Raw genomic sequence first — 21,962 nt, forward strand, 5'->3', positions numbered from 1 at the left:
GAAAAAGAGTCTTCAGTGGAAACTGTTAATTTTTGTGTAAGGATAAAAGTAAATGCTTGCTATAGGAAAACTCTAAAAAACTATTAACAATTCCCAACTGTTAATATATACTTATTTTTATTTATTTATTTATTTTCGATGAAGATTAACCCTGAGCTAACATCCACCGCCAATCCTCCTCTTTTTCCTGAGGAAGATTAGCCCTGAGCTAACATCTGTGCCCATCTCCCTCTATTTTATATATGGGACGCCTACCACAGCATGTCTTGATAAGTGGTGCATAGGTTCACCACGGGATCCAAACTGGCTAACCCGGGGCTGCTGAAGCAGAGTGCGTGAACTTAACCTCTATGCCACCAGGCCGGTCCCCCAACTGTTAATATATTTTTAACAATATATTTTGGAAAATAGAACTACAACAACAAAAACAGCGGCTTTTTAAGATAAATTATTAACCTGAGACAATGATAAAGCTACAGATATATAAAGAGCCAGACAAAATACAATGTATTTGATGCTATTTTGCTTATGTCATTTAGTCTATTTTCTCCATCATTGTTTATTGCTCTTTAGCTAAGATCTCCTCATTTCTGCTGGAAAACACTTACTGGCTCTTCAGCATTAAGCTGCACTGAGCCACATGTGGCTATTTAAACTTAAAATTAAATAAAATTGAAAATTCAGTTCCTCAGTCACACTAGCCACATTTCAAGTACTCAATGGCCGCATGTGGCTAGTGGTTACCATACTGAACAGCACAGCTCTATACAACCTGACTTCAACTTGCATTTCCAATCTTATTTCTCATTGCTTCCTAAACATTTCTTCTATATCCCTTTGAATAGGAGGTAGATAACTTCTGACACACTTTTCTTCTTCAGCTAGACTAAATATGAGGGCTAGTACTGTGCCCCATTCTTGTTTTTGACTCTCCATTGAATCTTGCACGATGCTTTGCATATAAAATCATCCAGTGGGTACTTGCTGATTGATCCTCAACTTGAATCTCATCTAAATAGGTTAATATTGACTTGTGATCAACTACCATAACTTTTCTTTAAAGGATTTTAAATCTTAGCTATGTTCCCACATTCTTATATCTCAATTTATGTTTTTGCTCTTGTAGGAATCTAGACTTACTTTTGTAATGGAAATTAATGGAGAGAAATTTCTTGATTTATTGACAAGCCCTATAAAGTGAGAAAGAACTAGAAACTCAGGCTAGCATGGGAACACTAAGATACTGTGGACTACAGAAACTTCAATAGTCCTTTGGTAATTATGTTGCCTTAACTTGTAGGACTATATCTAAACTTGTAAAAATTTCCAAATTGGAAAACTCCTATTAACATAATACAGGAAATGATTACACTTTAAGTTTTGAAGTTAGATTATTTCTTTTGGATGATAATGTGTAGAATAAGACAATACATCATAACTGACACAGTCATTATTTGAAATGAAAAAAGGCCATATTAAATATAGTAAAACCTTAATTAATTAGAACCTAATTAAGACTCCAGGTTAACTAAAATTCTTCAGGTGCTCAATTGTTCAGAGAGAGAGATAAAAAGGAAGGCAGCACGGATCAATGAAAAGAATAAAAGCACAGCAGTCAGATTCAGACTTGAACCCTGACTTTGTCATTTACAAGTTTAGGATTTAATGATGCAAATTAACCTTTGTCCATCACCACTAAAATGCAGCCAGAATGTTGTGAGAGAATATCTAGCACGGAGCCTAGTACACAGCAGGTATTGAATGAATATTTCCTGAATAAAATCAAAGAAAAAACAAATAACAAATAAGCAGCTTCCAAAGGCCACATGTCCTGAGTCACATACACATTCAGCCAATCCCTAGACCCTATTTACACCAATTGCTTCATTCAACTCTATACAGCAATCACTAATATTCTGAATTATGACATGAGTAAGGAAGTACAATTGTTTACAGAGCTGGTTGGATAAATATTTGCTCTGCACACCAAACTTTCCCCATAAGTGGGTTTCAAACTAAACTATTTGGAATCTCATTTTGATCACAGGTCCTGGCCTTGCTTTCTTCTTTCTTTTTTTTTGAGGAAGATTAGCCCTGAGCTAACATCTGCCACCAATCCTCCTCTTTTTGCTGAGGAAGACTGGCCCTGAGCTAACATCCGTGCCCATCTTCCTCTGCTTTATATGTGGGACGACTGCCAGGCACGGCTTGTGAAGTAGTGCCCTGTCCGCACCTGGGATCCGAACCGGTGAACCCAGGATTGCCGAAGCAGAACGTGCAAACTTAACTGCTGTACAACTGGGCCGGCCCTGTGGCCTTGCTTTCTAATCTAGTCTTGTCAGGTATATAGCTAGTATTTTGATCCCCGACTCCTGTGTCCATTTCCAAAGTTTCTACATTTAGTGGGGAGGGATATTATTGATGTGGTAAATTATTGACGCCCCAGGAACTCTTCAAAGAACCTTTAAAATGGCAACTATTATTCCCCCTGGAATAGGCCTCAACAGAGCTATGAAACAAAGGAAACCATTTCTCTGGTCACAGCAGCTGTAGAAGTAGAGCTATTCCGATTTCCGACTCCACTCAGTTGGTGCTGAGATACCCTCAACAAGCATGCCTTAAGTCATGTTAACTAAATGGGCAGGTGCAAAACATGTGGCAGGGTACTATGGGCCAATGCTGCTAAGATTTCTTTTCCTTTCTGGTATTTCCCTAAATATATGTAGAAAGAACGAAATTACAAAGTTTTTATTAAGATAAACAAAAAAAGTACCCCAGATGCTCTAAGAAATTTTCATCCACCAATGAATCAATTCAGTATATCACAATTTCTAAAAATGGAAAATAAACTCATACCTTAAATATTTTCAACAAAGTTTGACATAAAAAGATTTTCAGTTAACTCTGTTATGTACACCATGGAATTAACCACATTACACAAGTCTCAGAGAACATTCTGGTTAACCATTCATATGGGTACTTATGTTTTATAGCAATGCTTCCAAACTTCTTGATACTATAAACTTCTCCCAACTGTCTCATGATATTTTTATGTGAAAATAACTTTATTTTGTGATTATGAAGTTAAGATAATAGAGAAATAAACAAAAAATAAGTAAAGATAAAGTCATTTATAATCCCATCACTCAGAGATATGCATTGTTAACATTTTATGAACCTAGAACTGGATAGATATATGAGTGAGATCATACTATGTATGCTGTACTTTCTCAGCCTTATTTTATTTTTTTTGCAGGGAAGGATTTGCCCTGAGCTAACACCTGTTGCCAATCGTCCTCTTTTTTCCTCCTCCCCAAAAGCCCTAGTGCATGGTTGTATATCCTAGTTGTAAGTTCTTCTAGCTCTTTTATGTGAGCCGCTGCTATAGCATGGCAACTGACAGATGAGCGGTGTGGTTCTTAGCCTATTTTTTAACGTAACACAATATCATGGACATCTTTCAAAGACAAGAAATGATGATGCATTACATCACTGACAATAGGTAAACAGAACTTCCATAAAACTTTTCTAGGCTATCTGGCCCAGCATATCCCATGACTACTACTCTCCCTAAGAGCTGACAGATGTGGTACAGGAAGAGGTATTCTGAGGAAAAATAAGTAATTCTGGGTAACAAAGTCAAACAGGTACCTTTATCGTAGAATTTCCCAGAAACTTAAATATCTTAAATATGTCTTATGAATCCCCAAAAGTGGGAGACTGAAATACTTCCCAAACTTAATTCAGCATGAAGCAACATTTCCTAGTTATAGCTATTAACATCTTGTGGAACCTAGGTTTATGTTCCCCAAACTTCTCTGTAAGAAAATGTCTTTGACTAACAACACTACACTTTTAACGAAAGAGAACACACACGTCATGGAAAGTTAGTGCTATAATGTTTTCACACTTATTCAGACTCTTAAGAAAATTATTCTCATTCACTTTTGTCAAGGAAAATAGATACCCATATTTTGTAAAACTATATACGTGGTTGCAAGTCCCCTGGTCACTAACACTATTATTTGTTGCTATCATTTATTTATTAAATTTAGTGGCAATGTACTGAAGATTCTACTGTAAAAAATGCAAATTAAATAAATATAAAAGCACCTTTTGTAAGTCTTAAAAAAAAACTAAAAGGAAGAAAGAAAATGTCTTTGACTATAGACTCTGATTCAGTCGTGTGGGTAAAGTCCAGCAGCCTGGCCTAACAACTGCCCAGGATCAATCTCACTGGGAGCTTTGGTAAGCACGTAACCTAGACCCTTCTTTAAGGGACAGTCTGAATTGAAGAGACCCTGGGAAAGTTTTCCAAACTATACACCTGCATGGACCTCCTCCTAGCTTAAAAAGTTCCTCAGATGATCCTGGCAATCTCCTGCCAATCTCAATGAAGAACCACTGTTACAATCTAGTTCATGCTGAATGTCCCCACATACTCTTTGGCTGAAACACATTTTCAAATTTGATTCTGAAAAATAAAATGGTAAACTCCCTTTGAAAGCAGTCCATGAGCTGTCTCTGAAAAGTAGCTGAAAAACTAAGCTAAGAATTAACTTGAATTTTTAATACATATTTAGGATTTTATACTAACTGCTGCCTTTAAAGAGTAAGTTAATGGGCAGGAAAAAGGAGGATAGGTGGAGGACAAATTTTTCTTACCTAAACATCAATCACTGAAGAGTTTTATGAACTTTTAAACTTTATAAAAGTTTTACACAAAATCAAGGATACAGTGGCATAATTTGTTTCACTCTTTTCACACTGTCCCCAAGTTAAGAGGTGGCAAGGAAACTGCAAATGCAAACTACACCTCTCTCCATTCTTACGAGACCAGTGGTTCTCAAACCTGATGGACTTAAGCATTACCTTTGGAGCTTGTAAGATACCCAGGCTCTCATCTGAGATTTTAATTCAGCAGGTCAACATCTTTAACAGGTGTTTCTTGTGTAAGTGTTTCATGGACCACATTTTTCTCACCAGGTTAGATACTGCTGAATATAGAATATCAGAAAAAGATGTGCTCAATCCAGGAATGCTGTTTGGCCAGTTGTCCAGAATCTCCAAAACACTACAATCAGAGTCATGTGAACTCTGGACAACTTAATTCTGAGAAAAACACAAGTTACTTCTATTGAGGAATTTTTTTTTCTAAAAAAATGGAAGAAAACGACATTAAGAAATGACTAATGGGAAAGAGGTATTGAATTACATTTCTTTACATTTTATTCTAAATTGTTTCATTTCATATGTAAATGACAGATTACTTATTACACTTTAACGAATCTATTTTTTAGAGAATTCCAATGGTTTAGAAACATATACTTTAAACTGTGGCTCAATCACATCTATGGGGAGCCTAGTCATTTGGACAATGAGACAATAATCTAGACCTGCTTTGCTTTGGTGGAAATGTATATAAATTATAGGCAAATAAGATTAAATGTCTTTTAACTAATGCCTTGGAAGGCCAAATTTATTAAGTTAAGGCAAAAAAAAAAAGAGTATCATATACTTCAGCACTTTAGGCAATGAGTGGAGACAGTGCTCTGAATCTCAAACCTATGCAAAAGTCAAGTGCCGCTCTTGGTAGAGGGAGTCACAAAGTCTGCAACCAGTGGATGGCATTAGTTGCTTATTATAATGGTTTCCAAATTTGACTGCACTTCAGGATTGCCTGGGGAACTCGTAAAAAAAACAGATTCTTAGTCCTATCCATTGAAATACCGTCTTTGGGGATGGCATCAGTCCAGAAAGAGGCCCACGAGAGAACCACTAGTCTGTAGGCAGCTGTCCCAGAAGTTACCAGACTAGTGAGATTCATAGAGATGGCTTCCTGAAAAAAAAAATCAAGCTGCTTCCTCCATATACCATTAGGAAGCAGTTGACCTAAAATGAAATGAATGGAAAATCATCTGTAAACTTAGGAAACCTAATATTATGGGAAAATGTTAAAATTAAGAACAGTGATGGAATAGTGAAAAATATCTTTTAATTGTTTTTCAGTAATAGTCATACAAAGAGTCTCTTTCCAAAGAAGCTATTTACTTAGAGATTGGAGAAAAAAATTGCATTGGGAAAGGAGTATTAGGCTACCACAATTACCTGACCATATATTTAAAGTATATCAAATTCCTTATCTCTGAATCTGCATGAACTTTCTGGCCTTAATTCTCAGATAATCTTCCCTATCTTTCCCATAATACTGTTAAGTTCCTTAAGGGCAGGGAATATGCTTGTTTTCTACTCCCATAGTACTTACTATGACAGAGCAGCTATTCAATTATTAATTAATAATTTCAAATGTCATATTTTTAATTTGAAATTTCAACCTGAGTCAGGAGACACAGGTACTGTGACAGTCATGAAGAAAACATGCATGCTACAGATCTCTGTACTATCTGGAAGCCATCTGACACGCCTGTTCTGCTGAGAATGACCTTCAAAAGCCAGACAAAAATACCACTTCCTCTCTGAAGCTGTCCCTGATTCTCTAAGTCAGAATTAATTTTTTCTTCTCTAGTTATACCTCTATATAGCTCACGTCACACTAATCTTTAAAATTGTCTTACACTCTCCTAATATATTTTGAGCTCCTTGAGGGCAAAACCCTGCTTCCTAGTCATCATGTATCTCTGGCACCTTACATAGTATTCTATGTATGTGAGGAACTTGATATATGTCCGCTGAACGAATGAATGAATGAATGAGTGAGTGACCACCAGATGATATCCTGTTCTTTAAAATGTGCATCCCAAAGTTCAGGATCCACTCATGAATTACTTTGCTTACCCATTTCTTCCTTTCCCTAAAACTGATTATCGCAAAAACTGTAATTTGGAGAAAATACTTATCAAGCCATAAATTCTATATAAGTTATCCAATATTAATAAAGTGCAAGGTTAACAAAAATAATTGAGAGAGAAAAACTTTACCTTCTTGAAATAGTTGTCTGGCGTAAGATGGCTCTCTGCCCTGAGGTTGGAAAAAAGCATAAATGCACTTCCTCACTAAATCTTCCCAGCCAGTTCTGCCAGCAGCTCTCAGGGAACTGGTATCAATAGAGATGATTTTGCCTATAAAAAGAATGAAAGTTTACATTTATGATAGCCTTTTGATATAAATCATCTATATTTCCAAACTAACAACTGCATCTAAGGAATGTTCTGCCCCCACTCCAAGTGCTTAATGGACAAAAACATTAAAAATCACTATTAATTTTATTACGTATGGTAAAGGAGTATATTCACGACATAATAATACAAAATTGTTTTGGCCTTGGAGAGCGTTATGTACTAGTATACCATATTTTAAAATTCACTTCCAGTCAAGTATTAGTCACACCATGAAGACCTAAAGCTGCTGAGATTAATGCAGGTCGAACTCCTCTTGCTCTTTGGATCCTGCTCTCTGCATAGTAATGACTGGATCACTTATTGGGGGAGGAGAGGCAGAGATGAAATATATTATTTTGGTTTAAATTAATTTCCAATAATAAAGGGAAGAGAATGTGAGAAAGTAAGCAAGACTTGACTTTTCTACCTCCTCTTGGGTTATAGGCAACATTGCATTTAAGAGTAAATGAAGAATGAAGGTAATAAAAGTTACATCAGAAAAAGCTAACAAGTGAGATTAAGATTTGCTAGGCATTCTGCACACAGAACATACGCTTTATAAAATTTAGAGGTGACTTGCTATTATCATGTTTGTACAAATTTCTTAAATGGGTATGGAAGAATTCAGGTAAATTATTCCTTAGTTAATCAGGGGCTAATTAATCTAGTTTGTGATTATTCAAATGTTTTATTTTATGCAATCTTATATTCACACAAAATAATATAGGTAAGATATATACATACATATATATACACATATATAAATTGAGAATTGGATTAAATGAGAACCTGCAAACCCACCATCCAACTTCAGAACTTGAACATTACCAATGCTATTCCATTATGTGGGTACTCTTCACTTGTCACATCCCTCTATCTTTACATTCTCCTGTCAGTGGACATCTAGACTGTTCCCAGTTTTTGGCCATTACAGTCAATGCTGCTATGAACATGTTTCACATTTTCCATGGTGCATGTGTGTGAGAGTTTCTCTAGGATACTGTTGTCATAGGTTATGTGAATGTTCAACTTTATAATATTAAACGGTTTTCTAGAAAGTTATATAAGAGTTACTGTTAATTCAATATCCTCTCCATCACTTGGTACTGTCAGGCTTCTTTATTTTTCACAATTAGTAGGTGAAAAATGGTTATAGTCTAAATGCATATTTCTCCAATTAATGAGGTTGAGTATTTTTCATGTTATTCAACAATATTTCTTTCCTCTTGTGTGAATGCCTGATTGTGTCTTATCCTCATCTTCCCTTTGCTCAATCAACTCAAATTTATTGTACTGTTTGTGCCTCCTCATTTTAACTAATCCCTTCTTTATAGATTTCACTTGGTTTGTTTAGAAATAAAGTATTTATTAGACCTCTTTAACTTAGGGTCTTGAATCTAATGTACTCGAGTCTGTCTGATGTTGTTGCCCAAGTCTTGGCATAAATGGAGATGGAAGAAAGAAAATACACTAAAACTTGAATAAGGAATTCTGTTTTTTAAGAACAGTTTGGGGAAAGGCTGGTGAACACTGTGACCAAAATTACTACAGACAACTTTGGACTTTCAAAGAATTTTAATTATTCAATCTTTGTTTACATCAGAGATCAAGAGTTGGTTACAGCAGGGAATCCACTGTTACATAATCTTCATATGCAATACTCCTCCTGATAGGCAGTGACTAAAGGAGGAGTGCGTGCGTGTGTGTGTGTGTTTATGTGTTCATGTCAGTATTGGCCCATAAGACAGCTAGAGAGTCTGGAATTGGAGAACTGGAGGAGAGAAAGTGATTAAATTATCAGCAATGGTAACAAATGATTGGGTAACGCAATGACTATCTTAGAAGAGAATCAAGAATAGGTTGATTTTGAATATTTCTGCTTGCTAGAGGAAGGTTCAACCAACCAACCAAATAAACCACTGTTCCACATTTCCTTGTAGAAGACTTTTTTCTTTTTTTAGGAGACACAAACCACTCCATATAGAATTAAAAGTACTGCTAAAATTTAAGGAATTCAATATCTAATACTTATTATATCGAGTTTATTATTTTTTATCTGAATCAATTCTATGAAATGTTTTACATTTTAAGAATACTTTATATTTCTCTGGCATCCTTCTATTTTCTTTCTATTTTATATTTTCTCTGGTATCTTCGGTGTAACAAGTGTGTACAGTACAATGATGCCCTTTTAATAGTGCTTTAGTGGAAGGCAATGCAACATGAAGGAAGAGTTCTATATTAGGGCCTGAAGATGTCTGTTCTCAGCAATTAGCTATATGGTTTTGGAAAAGTCACCACTCCTTCATTTGTAAAATGGATAGGCTAGATTCTGTGATCTCTGAGGTTCTCTTTAGATTTATAACTATTTTATGATCTAGAGCTTAAAATTTTTATAATTTTTTTTAAAGATTGGCACCTGAGCTAACATCTGTTGCTAATCTTTTTTCTTCTTCGTCTTCTTTTTTCTCCCCAAAGCCCCCCAGTACATAGTTGTATACTGTAGTTGTGCTCCTGCTGGTTGTGCTATGTGGGATGCCACCTCAGCGTGGCCTGACAAGTAGTGTCATGTCCTCACCCAGGATCTGAACTAGTGAAACTTAAGCACTCCACCATGGGGCCAGGCCCTATAAATTTATTTTTAAATCAGGTGTATCTAAGATTTGAATGCCGGGTCCCTGGTCACAAACAAGACTACCAGTGACAACATTGTTTTTAGGGGAAAATACATCTTCTTCAAAACAACCCAATTTAGGATTCAATTTATAGAAGTACAATATGAGGAAAAGCTGATATATATTTTTCCTAAATCATCCTCATAACTTTTAGGCCTCCCTCATATCCCACATTTATTCTGTGCCTTAACTATCACCCCTTTCCAGCAGGCTTTTACTATCTCACAAGCCTTTATTTGGTTTTATTGACACAAAAGACTAGTTATATTTTTCAATGGACTGTATTTTTCCTCCATGCAATAATATTTTTGGTTTTTAATAAGGGATTATTAAATTTTTCCAGGGCTGTTCATTAGTAGAAAATGGAAAGGTAGACTCAAAGAGGGGAATGAAGGTATGGTAATTGATAATTACTACCCTCAGATGTGGCATCTCTAAGCTCCTAGACATTCTCTTCACTATATTCTATTATCTGTGCTAATTTATCCCCACCTACTCCTCAGTAAGAGCACTTGGGAGTTTATCTTTAAAAATACATGAATAAAGCACACAACATAGGAATATTAGATTTCCGGGACTAAAACATTAACAAATATTCTAACAGGATCTTATAAGCAATGATAAAGGTCAAAAAGTACATTAAAACTAAACTTTCACAAAGAATAAAAGTTAATAGAAATGATTTTTTCAATCTCATTCTGCTAAAAAATATATCTGTACTATTTCTACTCTAAAATTAGAAAGGAGAGTGATACATATGTAACTCTGATTGATGTAAAAGTATAAAAATTTGATGTTACAGTGAAGATTAATAATATATGCAAAATACTTTATAAATCGTGAAGAACAATAACAATTTGTTTTCACTGAAAATCAAATCTGAAGTAGGCCTTTAAAAAGAAAGCCTTATTTTCAGGCACTCTCACTATTATTCACTGTGTGGCTCTCCTGTCCTCTTTCAGCTCTTCTAACACACATCTGTCTTAGGGCTTTTGCAGCTGTTTCCTCAATCAGGAGCACTCATTCTGCACCATGGCCCTTCCTCACAGGCCCCTTCCTCACCTACAATTTGCACAGTTGGCACCACCTGATCCTTCGGGGCTTAAGGGCTCAATATCAGCTCCTCAGACAGACCTTCTTTAATTGGCTAATTTTAAAACAGGTCCTCCTTATTACTTTATTCCATCTCACACCTTTTCTATCATAAAATGTACCATAATTTATAATTACATAGTTGCTTTTTGCTCAACCGTGTTTACCCTGAGGAATTATACATACTGCCAAGCACTTCTAGGCATTCAATCAGCACGTGCTGAATGAATGAAGAGAAAGGATAAACGAAAAAAGAAATAGCCAGGTTCATTTAAGCATAATATTAAAACCATAGTATTTGTAACCATTTATAAATAAATATGCTTATATATACATTGCCAAACTTCTTTAAAAATTTTATTCTGTGATTATGAAAAATTGACAGTAAAACAAATACAAGTACATGAACAGCTATAAAATAATGTTCTCTCCAGCATCCTGCCCATGCCAATAATCACAGTACCTAAAATGCACAATATCAAGACCACCATTTAAAATGTTTTCTGTATAAGACTAGTGAACAGAAGTTGAATAAGAGAAAACAGAAGAACACAACATTTTTGACGTAATTAGTTTTAAGGGGATAGGTATACCATTAACACCGAAGGAAGGTTCTGAACTTTGCAGTCAGTACCTGTAGTATCTTGCTTGGTCATAAAGGATTCCACACCCGTAACAGCTGGAGGCCGAGGTAATCGTCGTGCAATACAAATCAAACATGACTGGAAATCTGCCCAAAACAAGGAGGGAAAATTGAAGGAAAGAAGCTAGAAAATGGTTCGCATCTATCACTTGCCATTAACAGTTTTCATAAAAACAATATATGTTGTAGGATCTGACACAATATTGGAGTCGTTGATTTAATAATATTAGAAATAAAATTGCTGGCCACCAAAAACTGGCAGCTCCAGGTAAAGATCTAGGTAGCTTAAATTATCTTTCCCATTGAACGTTCTTACGTAAACTAGAGGAGACTGATGCACTTCAAGTATTTGGATGATGACAACTCGAAGAAGTAGTTTTGGCTAGATTTAAGCAACATGGTGGTTTTTAAAATACAGTTTTATAGTCAATTTCCTATACTGATCAGTACTTAAAGGCTACAAAGATTATTCTTATAACCATTGTGCAGATAACAATTATTGTATGAGAAAACAAGATTTAACTATTTCCAAAGAAGCATTATTTTGCCCTTGACAGAGGACTTAAATTTTTAGGATCTTAATTTTTTTGAAGTCCCATTTCTAAATTATTTTTGAGAATGCTACACACAATATCACACAGCTAAATATGAAATTTAATCATATCAGGCAGACTTGCATGTGTATTTTGTAAAAAGTCCCCAGCTGACTGTGGCATCCTTCCCTGGTGAGATCTACTGCCTCCACGGCCTTTTCCACATTTGACTGACTTCTCGTCTACTACCTTCCCTGGTCCTTACTCCAGTTTCCAATTTGTGTTGTTCTTAACTTAGCTCTAACTTCACATGGAAAACTCATCCACTGTCACATATTAACTAATGTCATGTTCATGCCATATTCATATTAGAGCTTCAGCTGTGTTTTCATCTGTTCATGAGCTTTCTCCTTGTAAATTACCTTGGATGGCCTCAAAAATGCTAACTCTATTCTCCAATGTTCCTTACACTCCAAACTTGAAACTTTCTAAAAACCAGAACTGTTCAACAGCCTGCTGCATCTGGTACATTTCCAACTGGCAGCAGTTAGTTACATCTCTTATTTCTAGGCAGTAAGTTGGTTTGAATTTGACATTTTACTGGGAATGCCAGATTAAAACTGAGAATTTTGGGGCATTTTAAAGGCAGTGATTCTGGATGTTAGCAATTTTTTTTCTTAAGTATTAAGAAATACATAGCAGGGGGCCGGCCCGGTGGCGCAGTGGTTGAGTGCACACATTCTGCTTCTCAGCAGCCCAGGGTTCACTGGTTCAGATCCCGGGTGCAAACACGGCACCGCTTGGGAAAAGCCATACTGTGGTAGACGTCCCATGTATGAAGTAGAGGAAGATGGGCATGGATGTTAGCTCAGGGCCAGTCTTCCTCAGCAAAAAGAGGAGGAGTGGCAGTAGTTAGCTCAGAGCTAATCTTCCTCAAAAAAAAAGTAGTAAAAAACAAAGAAATACATAGCAAATTGAATAGCCACTATGATATATAAGATAGTAACTAAAAATACTGTCTGATGAAGGCAGTTTATAATCAATTACCTCCCTATTCCTGAAAGCCACAGAAAAGGCAATCAAACTTAATTTTAAATCTTAAAATGAGCCTTTGTTTTACCTTCTCCATCCTCTTGAATTGATTTTGGCTGTGACACAGTGAAACACTGCATTACTTCATACCGCTGGCAAGCTTCTTGGTTCTCGGTGCCTGGTTCATCTGGAGGGTGAATTAGCATCCTGCAGTTAAAGGTATGGCTATTTCGTCGTGTTGCCTCTTGAGGCCAAGGAACTCCATTTACTGTGGAAGAAAAATTAATTATATGACTGTGAATAAGGTGAAAAAGTACAAATTCTGAGGACACAAAAGACATACCTTTAGCTATCTGCTTAATTAGATACTCAGATTAAAAGACAGACCTCTTCAGATCTAACATTATCCTGAGGCAATAGGATACTTATCTTCCTTAGAAAACCTAAATGCCTACCAATTAGAAAATTATAAAATTTCCAAGAAACTGTATAAGATTCCCCCACTCAAACATAAAGCCTTACAAATACCCTAATTCATTAACAGTCTTCAGAAATGATTAAAGACAAAAATTAAATTTTTTTTTTTTAGGAAGATTAGTCCTGAGCTAACTGCTGCCAATCCTCCTCTTTTTGCCGAGGAAGACTGGCCCTGAGCTAACATCCGTGCCATCTTCCTCTGCTTTATATGTGGGATGCCTATCACAGCATGGCTTGCCAAGCGGTCCATGTCCACACCCAGGATCCAAACTGGCAAACCCCAGGCTGCCAAAGTGGAACGTGCACTTAACCGCTGCACCACCAGGCCGGCCCCCCCAAATTAAAAATTAATAGTTTACTAGTTCTTTTGCTCAGAATTTTATTGCAATTAATTAACGAGCTTTTCTGTTTTTCTCTAGTTATACTCTGGAAATGAAAAAATGACTAAAAACCACAGGTCTATTGTTAAGCAGGGGTTTTAACCTGGCAGGCGTGGGGGTTCTTAAGGACAGGCTTGTGTGCATGCACACCTTTTTCGGGAGAGGATTCAAAGTTTCTCAAAGGAGTGTGTCACTCAAAAAAATATTCAGAATAGATAGAAACCAATCATGGTTTCTTACAACCATTTTTTCTTGCACTTTATTTTATTTCATTCACACAATTTATATGGTACAATGCCTTGAATACAGTGGATAATCAAGAAGTTATTACATAAAAATTATTGTTAAACAGAAATGTTACCTGATTCAGTATAATAAAATTGAATTCAGTTGTAAAAAAGACGTCTGTACATTTCAAGCGAGAATCATTGTGTGGTCAGTCACCATTTCCCAGTTACAGTGTTGTATTCAAACCATGGTGGCAGTTAGAGGTTTTTAAAGCCGTTCTTCCACCATTCCCAACAGTTTTCTTAACTTATCCTCTCCATTGACTCTCCTTCCCTTTTGCTCATCACTCTATAACTGTTAGATGAAATCATGGAAACAAACCTACAAACCTACACTGGGGTAAGGAGTCTTGGTTCTGCTATGAGCTAATTGTGAGGTTTGGATTAATTACTCAAGCTTTGCCTCATCATTAAAATAAAGGAATCCACTGTCTTATCTCTAAAGTCATTTACACTCTAAAATTATGCAACAAAACACATAAGACCCCTTAATAATTCAAATATCAAACTTAATAGAAACAATAATTTCAGGCTCTCAGTTACTATAAACACATACTACTCCTTCCAAAGATGAAATAAGGCTTCCATTCCATCGAGTGAACAATGTAGAAAATAAAGAGCTATGGATAACATTTTATTGGCATGTTTGGTTTAGTTATATAGGACTTCTAGCCAAGGCCCTGTTCCCTCTTTTGGAGCACATTTAGGCTAAAGAGCAAGCACATGCCTTAGTGAATGGAACAGAGGCTGTAAATCAGAACCCATTCATCCTCTCAGCTAGGCTCCCTCATCAGTGAACAACTCATCCAACCATATTTGGAACTCTTGAGTTGAAACCACTTACACTCAAAAATGTTAATTTCACTTATAAGTATGTAATATGACAGTATATTCCTCCCTTCCTCCCTTTTTTCTTTTTTTAATTTGAGCAGGGTGGTGACAAGGGTATACATTTTTCTCTTCCTTGGACACAATCAAAATTGAGAACAAAGGGAATTTCAAGCAGAATCTTCTTGTGGCAAGGCAACTAACTGCTCTGCTTCCCACTACTGTCACATGATTGTGGCATAATCTAGAGAGAGAAGATAAAAGAAATTCTCTCTATCAGTTATTTGATGACATTCCCCCTTGATATTTACATCTAAGGCTGAAATTAAATTTTAAAATATTTCTTATATTATAACATAGAATAATACTGTGTACTATAAATAATGTATTATATTTATTACGTAAGGAGAAGCTACAGAGAGTTTGTATTCTTTTAAAAAAACACATTTCTTTGTACCGAGTGATTTTGGTAGCAGATTCTTCACAAACTCCGCATGATCCCCCACGTGCAGTATGCTGTAGACACTGGTATTCATTAATTCCTCCTGATTGTAACCCAAGTAGCTGGTCACATTCTCTGACACAAATACAATTCTCCCTTCACAGTTCACAACAAAGAAAAATCCATCCAAAGCCTGCAAAGCCAAAAGAATAAAAAAAAATAGGATTAAGAGGTTGGGAGGTTAAAAGATAAAAGAAAAATAAACATATACATTTCTCTACTGAAAAAGAGATTGGGGGTTGGCCCCGTGGCCAAGTGGTTAAGTTCATGCACTCACTTCGGCAGCCCAGGGTTTTGCTGGTTTGGATCCTGGGCACAGACCTAGCACTGCTCATCAAGCCATGCTGAGGCGGCATCCCACATAGCAGAACTAGAAGAACCCACAATTAGAATATACAACTATGTACTGGGTTTGGGGAGAAGAAAAAAATAAAAAGAGAAGGATTGGCAACAGATGTTAGCTCAGGGCCAATCTTAAAAAGAAAAAGAGATCAAAAATATATGTCAAGTAAAAAGAAGGAAGACTGAATAGGAAATTTAGTAGCGCACGTTCTCTGTGGAGGGGACAAGATTTTTACTCAGACTGCACACTAATGTCTCAAGTAGGCATAAATGAATATTTATTTTTTCCTTAGCAAGAAATTTTATGGTAGCAGATGTGAAGCAAGCGATTGACCCATTCATTCAGTCATAAACATCTCTGAACTGTAGGTTAAGACTTGGTCCCTACTCTAAGGGAAGTTGTGGTACAGTTGGAGGGAGACATAAACATAATAAAATACCAGTGATAAATGCACTGTCAGAGACACACACAGAATATTCTCTGAGCACAAAGAAGGACACCTAATTTGCGGTCAGGGTGAGGGGCAAAGAAAGGCTCCTTACAGAACCGTATCTGAGTTACAAAAGGCATAGTGGTGGAGGGCAAGAGGAATGAAGGAAGAACATTCTGGGCAGAGGGGAGAGCATGGCATATAAAGGAACAAAAAGCAGTTTGGAATTGTTGGAGTACAGGGTACAAGGCAGGCTTGTGGCAGGAAATAAATCTGCAGAGGTAGACAGGAGCCAAATCACAGAGGGCCTCCTATGCACTGAGACAGAACCAGGGGTCTCCAAAAGATGTACATGCCCCATGGGGAGCATAATATCCAAAGCAGTGCAGAAAAAAACTTAGAACCTCTATTTATAGTGTAATCCAAAACATAAGGAAGAAATCAAGCTTAATAAACATATCATACCCTGGGACCTCACTCAGTCCAGACAGTCGCCTATCACAAACCATGGAATCCCAAGAAAAGACTCAGAATGCAGAGGTTGACAGGGCACCTTACTTAGTTACAATCTTACCATTTATTGCAACATACTGCAGTTTACTTCCTATAGAATGTATATAAGCAATAAAAGCAAGACCTTTACAAAGTAAAGCATTCACAAAACTTTGTAACAAGACATAAAATGACCATAAAAATTCTTTGTGTCACACGGGTTTGCTGGTTATCTGTGGCATACTTAAAAGAGCCATCTAACAACGTTGGTGGGCTACTCAACTTTCCTTTTTAAAAATGGCAAGTGTCCGGGGGCTGGCCCCGTGGCCGAGTGGTTAAGTTCGCGCGCTCCGCTGCAGGTGGCCCAGTGTTTCGTTGGTTCGAATCCTGGGTGTGGACATGGCACTGCTCATCAAAACTACACTGAGGCAGCGTCCCACATGCCACAACCAGAAGGACCCACAACGAAGAATATACCACTATGTACCGGGGGGCTTTGGGGAGAAAAAGGAAAAGAAATAAAAAATCTTAAAAAATAAAAATAAAAAATAAATTAATTAATTAAAAAATGGCAAGTATCCCAAATTTGCTGACATTTTCTATGATAAGTGGTAATAATAATATGCCACCTAGAAGATATTTTCCAAATAATAAACATACTTAATTGTGTCCCTTCAGGGTAAAGATGAAATTTTAACAATGAATAAGAAATAAATTGCCTTTCAAAAAGATACTTATGCTATAGAGACAGGATGTCCTGAAATGTTACCATAGTTATGATTTTGTTGCTGAAAATGATGCAAACCACTTGTAAAAATTATCTTCTCAGTTTAACCATTTATAAACAGAACTTTTTATCTGCTCAAAAATCTTCTAATCAGAGTTTCAGTGGGCTTTAAACCCATTTTTTAAAAATGTAAAAATGCAACATCTTTTGATTAGTTTGGAAGAATCACTGTTTGAGATCAAGGAAGATGGAATTTCAACGAAAACCTTTGAATAACTGATGGATAGGATTTTAAAGTAAGTATCATGGCTTAGTAAATTCACCTAAGCATATATTTTCCCACTTCCATCTACTTCATTTTTGTGGTGTCTTTTTCAGCTAAGACGATTATTTAAACCAAATAGTAAAATTAACTGAACTGAAAACTACATCTTCAAATCACTTCATCACAAAGCATTCAACCAAGATTTTAAAAAATAATGAAGCATAACAACATTGCTCTCACTAAAAATATTAACATTTTCTTTGACAAGAACAAAAAGAAACAAAACTATTTTTATTCCACCTGACTATTGTGACTATTTCTCACTTAGTTCATAATGCAAAGGCGAGAAGAATGTGATTAATAATCTAAAAATCTCAACACTAGATAAACCCTTTGCTTAAAGTATTTTGGGTTTAGATGGGCACAGGAAAGCATCTTCATATCTAACCAACTTGTTTTTTTTAAGTCAAGTTAGCTATAAATTTCATAGTAGGTGATCAATATATATTTATTTGCCTTGCAGTTTATATGAAAATATGAATAACTGAAATACAGATTTATCAGATATTTTTTAAAAGCAGATCTAAAAATTCTTTAAAATGTTCTTAGCTATTAAGTGAATCAGTATAAATACAATTTAATGTTTTTCTTTTTGGTCTCTCAAAAGAGTTTAATAAAGAACAGTTTGAGTATAACAAAGTATCATAGTTCAAAGCAAGAAACAGGACTGACATCGAAAGACAAGCAAGGAAAACTTGGCTGTTTCATGGTGAACCACCTCCAAGGGCCACACCACCAAACGTCTTTAGCACTACCTTCTCCTGTTTTCATCTCATTTTCAGGGCACCTTTCTTGGCTTCTCGTTCTCTGCCTCTCTGGTAACCCTGTCTACCCTCAGAGACACAGCCAGTCTCTTCCTTGCTTTCTTCCCTTTCCATGTCTGTCTCTAGACATCTCTGAAAGTTACCTGTTGTCTGTACAGGGGCTGGGAGAGACTGAGACCCACTCCTGGTTATCATCTCTGCCCAATGTGAAGACTGACCAGTGGTTCAGGGATTCATCTGGACTACCTGGTGCAATTATTTTTAAGACATTTGCAAAATCCAAAGGATTTAAAAGTTCTGCTTCATTGCAGTATGCCTGCAGTCCCTGCAATCTTCTGTTTCCACAGACTTACTGGGGCTTCTCCAAGTTCTTCTCTCATTGACTGTACCTGACCTCATTGCCAGGCTGGGAAGTTATTCTAGTAACTGGTCTCTGGAATATTCAGTTGGTCAGCCCTATGGGGAGTGTACAACTTTCACCAGGTCTCTGCTTGGCCTCAGTTATACGGACTCATTGCTTCCTCGGCGAAGTCTGGGGCATCATACCTCTTTTGAGCTTCCCCAGAAGAGGCTGGCTTGGAAAACAGGTCGACAGAGGCTGTCCCCCTGGTCACAGAGTTGTCCTGCTGACCCTACCTCTGAGATGCAGACAGCCTGTCTTTTGCTGGAAATGTGTGTTTTTTGGTTTTTAATTATAGATGAAAACATACTTATAAAAAATTTAAAATATGAAAATGAAGTACATAGTAGAAGATCTGCCAAAATCCCACTCTCAAGAGATTGGCAACACTTCAGGGAATACTCTTTGAGACTACTCCTATGAATATACAAACATCTATAATTTCTAAAAGTATGTCTGATTAATAAAATCTGCTAATACTTGCTCTTATTCTCATATGTTGTGCATATATTTAACTTCCAAGTGTGCTCCTGGGAAGGAATCTTCCTTTTTCTCCAAGTCCTGACAGCTGGTCTTATGTTGAGCTGCACACAGAAGATGATAACAAATGCCTGTCCTTTTGGTACAAGATGATCAACCTGAAGGAGTTTTCTTTCAACCCAGAATACCACCCTCTGAAGAGGACCAGCTTGGGTCTCACAGCAGGGTTCACGTTGGCCAAGACTTCTCACAGGGCCCTGGCTTTTAATCACTACATGAGCTTCATGAACTATCACCTAAGTGTCAGTCACTGGACAAAGTTCTGGGAATAAAACATGTAACTGTCAACAATTTTACAGTCTCTGAATGGAAAGACAAGTATACATAGTGACAATATAGTACAATAGAGGAATGCATAAAGGTTAAGCACAGAGTGAAGCACCCAAAATGGGCGAAGGGATGATTGTCATGGGTAAGGTTTCCTGGGAGGAAGCCACACTATACCTGAGCCGAGGCTCGAAGGACACAGAGCAGTAGCTCAGGGGGACAAGGGGTGGAAAGGACATTCAAGATAGAGGAAACAGCTCAGAGGTGAAAAAAAGGAAATCACTTTCTATGCACTTGTCATATTTGTGTTAACAGTAAAAAGTTTTTTTGAAAAAGCTGCAAGGAAAAGCAAAAAAATAAGGAATTTATCTGAAAGACAACAGGGATTATCTTGGAAGGCAATGTTTTTAAGCAGGAAAGTGACATGATCTGCTTTTACAAAGATCCTTCTGGCAGCGGGTATGGCATGCAGATTGGAAGCAAGACCAGTTGCAATGCTATTGTGATACTCCAGTTCAAAGGAGAGCCTGAACGACGACAATGACCGTGGAAGTGATAGAAGAGAATTTGACAGAGGCAGAACAAACAGCATCTGGTGACCTCTAGCAGCTGTGGCAACACACTTGAGGTGATCTTTCATTAATGACTTTAAGGTTCTAGTAGATAAGCGCCTTTCCCTGAGAAAGGGGATGCAAGGGGGAAAAAAAATCTATTCTTTTATTTTTTGACTTTTTTAAAACAGGAGGTAAAGGGATGGATTATAAATTTAGTTTTAGAAATGTTGTTGAAATGACTGAGGAACATTCAGATGGAGATGTTTAAAAGGCAGCAGGATATAATGAAAGGGAAGCTCTAAAGACAGATCTGGGCTAAAGAGAGACATCTGTGATTTACAGGTACATATAGAATTACTTGGCTTTGTCTTTGTTTTTAACTTCAGTCATCTTTTCCCCTTCCATAGAATATCTGATTTCCTTCGGGGAGTTACTTCTTCCCCATTAAATAAAGTCTCACAAGAGTCTTAATTGGGCCACTGGGAGACTTCCTCTCTAGATGTGAACCTTGAGGAGAATTACAAAAAGACTGAAGACGGCTGGAATGCATTCATTCTAGCTGCAGGATACTGCCCAGATGGGTCTTTCTAAGAGAACTTTTGTATAGTTTCCTCCTTCTAGCCTCCTCAAGATGCCTTGGTTTCACCTTATCTACAAGCACGGTTCTGTGATATCCAAATAGGATTCTAATAAATTCACATTGGCTTAATTTAGTCAGAATTGGTGTCTGTTGCTTGAAATTAGAGAACCCTAATTGATATTTTACACACACACAAGATGTACACACACATATAGGAATACAACATAGAGAAATAGATATAGATAAAACTGCCTAGGAGACGTGCACAGAATAAAAAAAAAAAGGGCCAAGGACAAAACCCTGGAGGAAGCTAACATTTAAGAGGCAGGTAAAGAAAGAGATCCGAGCGAGAGGTTGAGCAGTAGCCAGAGACCAGAGGAGATAGTTCTATCAAAGAGGCCATGGGAAGAGTTGTAAGGAAGAGGAAATGTGTGGTCAAGGGTGTCAAGAGCCAAACAGCACTGTAGCAAATGCTATAAAGTGAGGTAAAGAGGCCTGAATGCACGTGCAAAGTATAGGGAGACTTCCGTGACTAAAACAGAATTTTTCTTGGGGAGCAGTGGGAAATAAGGAGCCTGAGAGTCAGATACTGCAGAGCTTTGAACAGAAGGCAGAGAAAGTTAGACAGCAAAGAGCAATGGAGAAGGAGGAGCTTAAAAGTAATGCCTGTACTGATGAGTCCTTACTACGTGCCAAGCAACAAATGTTGATTGAATAAATAAATTCTAATACCACTCTCTCTTTAAATGTGAGGACATTACCTCCAATACCTTCATTCCTAACTTATGCTACCTTGATTTTATGTTTAAAAGGGGGGGGGGGAGGATAAGTTGAAAACTGTACGGGGAGAATTTCTCAGATTATGGTGGATATTTGGTCACTTTTTAGATGTGGGGATCTTCCATCTGAGCAAATCCCTCTAGACTAACCTTGTCAAATGGAACTTACTGCAGTGACGTAAACGTTTTGTAAC

The 21,962-nt window shown here is 36.9% G+C and overlaps 1 protein-coding gene across 8 annotated transcripts in view; it reads right to left on the minus strand.

Annotated features, from left to right (window-relative positions):
• The window catches only part of NCOA1 (nuclear receptor coactivator 1), a 251,176-nt gene that overhangs the window by 55,401 nt on the left and 173,813 nt on the right, over positions 1 to 21,962 (minus strand). For all 8 annotated transcript variants that reach the window (XM_070512516.1, XM_044772038.2, XM_070512513.1 and 5 more), the window contains 4 exons: positions 15,523 to 15,700; positions 13,182 to 13,361; positions 11,520 to 11,615; positions 6,939 to 7,079 (listed from right to left, as the gene is read on the minus strand). In XM_070512516.1, the coding sequence (XP_070368617.1) occupies positions 6,939 to 7,079; positions 11,520 to 11,615; positions 13,182 to 13,361; positions 15,523 to 15,700 (595 nt within the window). The remainder of the gene's footprint in view (positions 1 to 6,938; positions 7,080 to 11,519; positions 11,616 to 13,181; positions 13,362 to 15,522; positions 15,701 to 21,962) is intronic.

Source organism: Equus asinus, chromosome 6 (genome assembly GCF_041296235.1).
Source record: "Equus asinus isolate D_3611 breed Donkey chromosome 6, EquAss-T2T_v2, whole genome shotgun sequence".
NCBI lineage: Eukaryota > Metazoa > Chordata > Mammalia > Perissodactyla > Equidae > Equus > Equus asinus.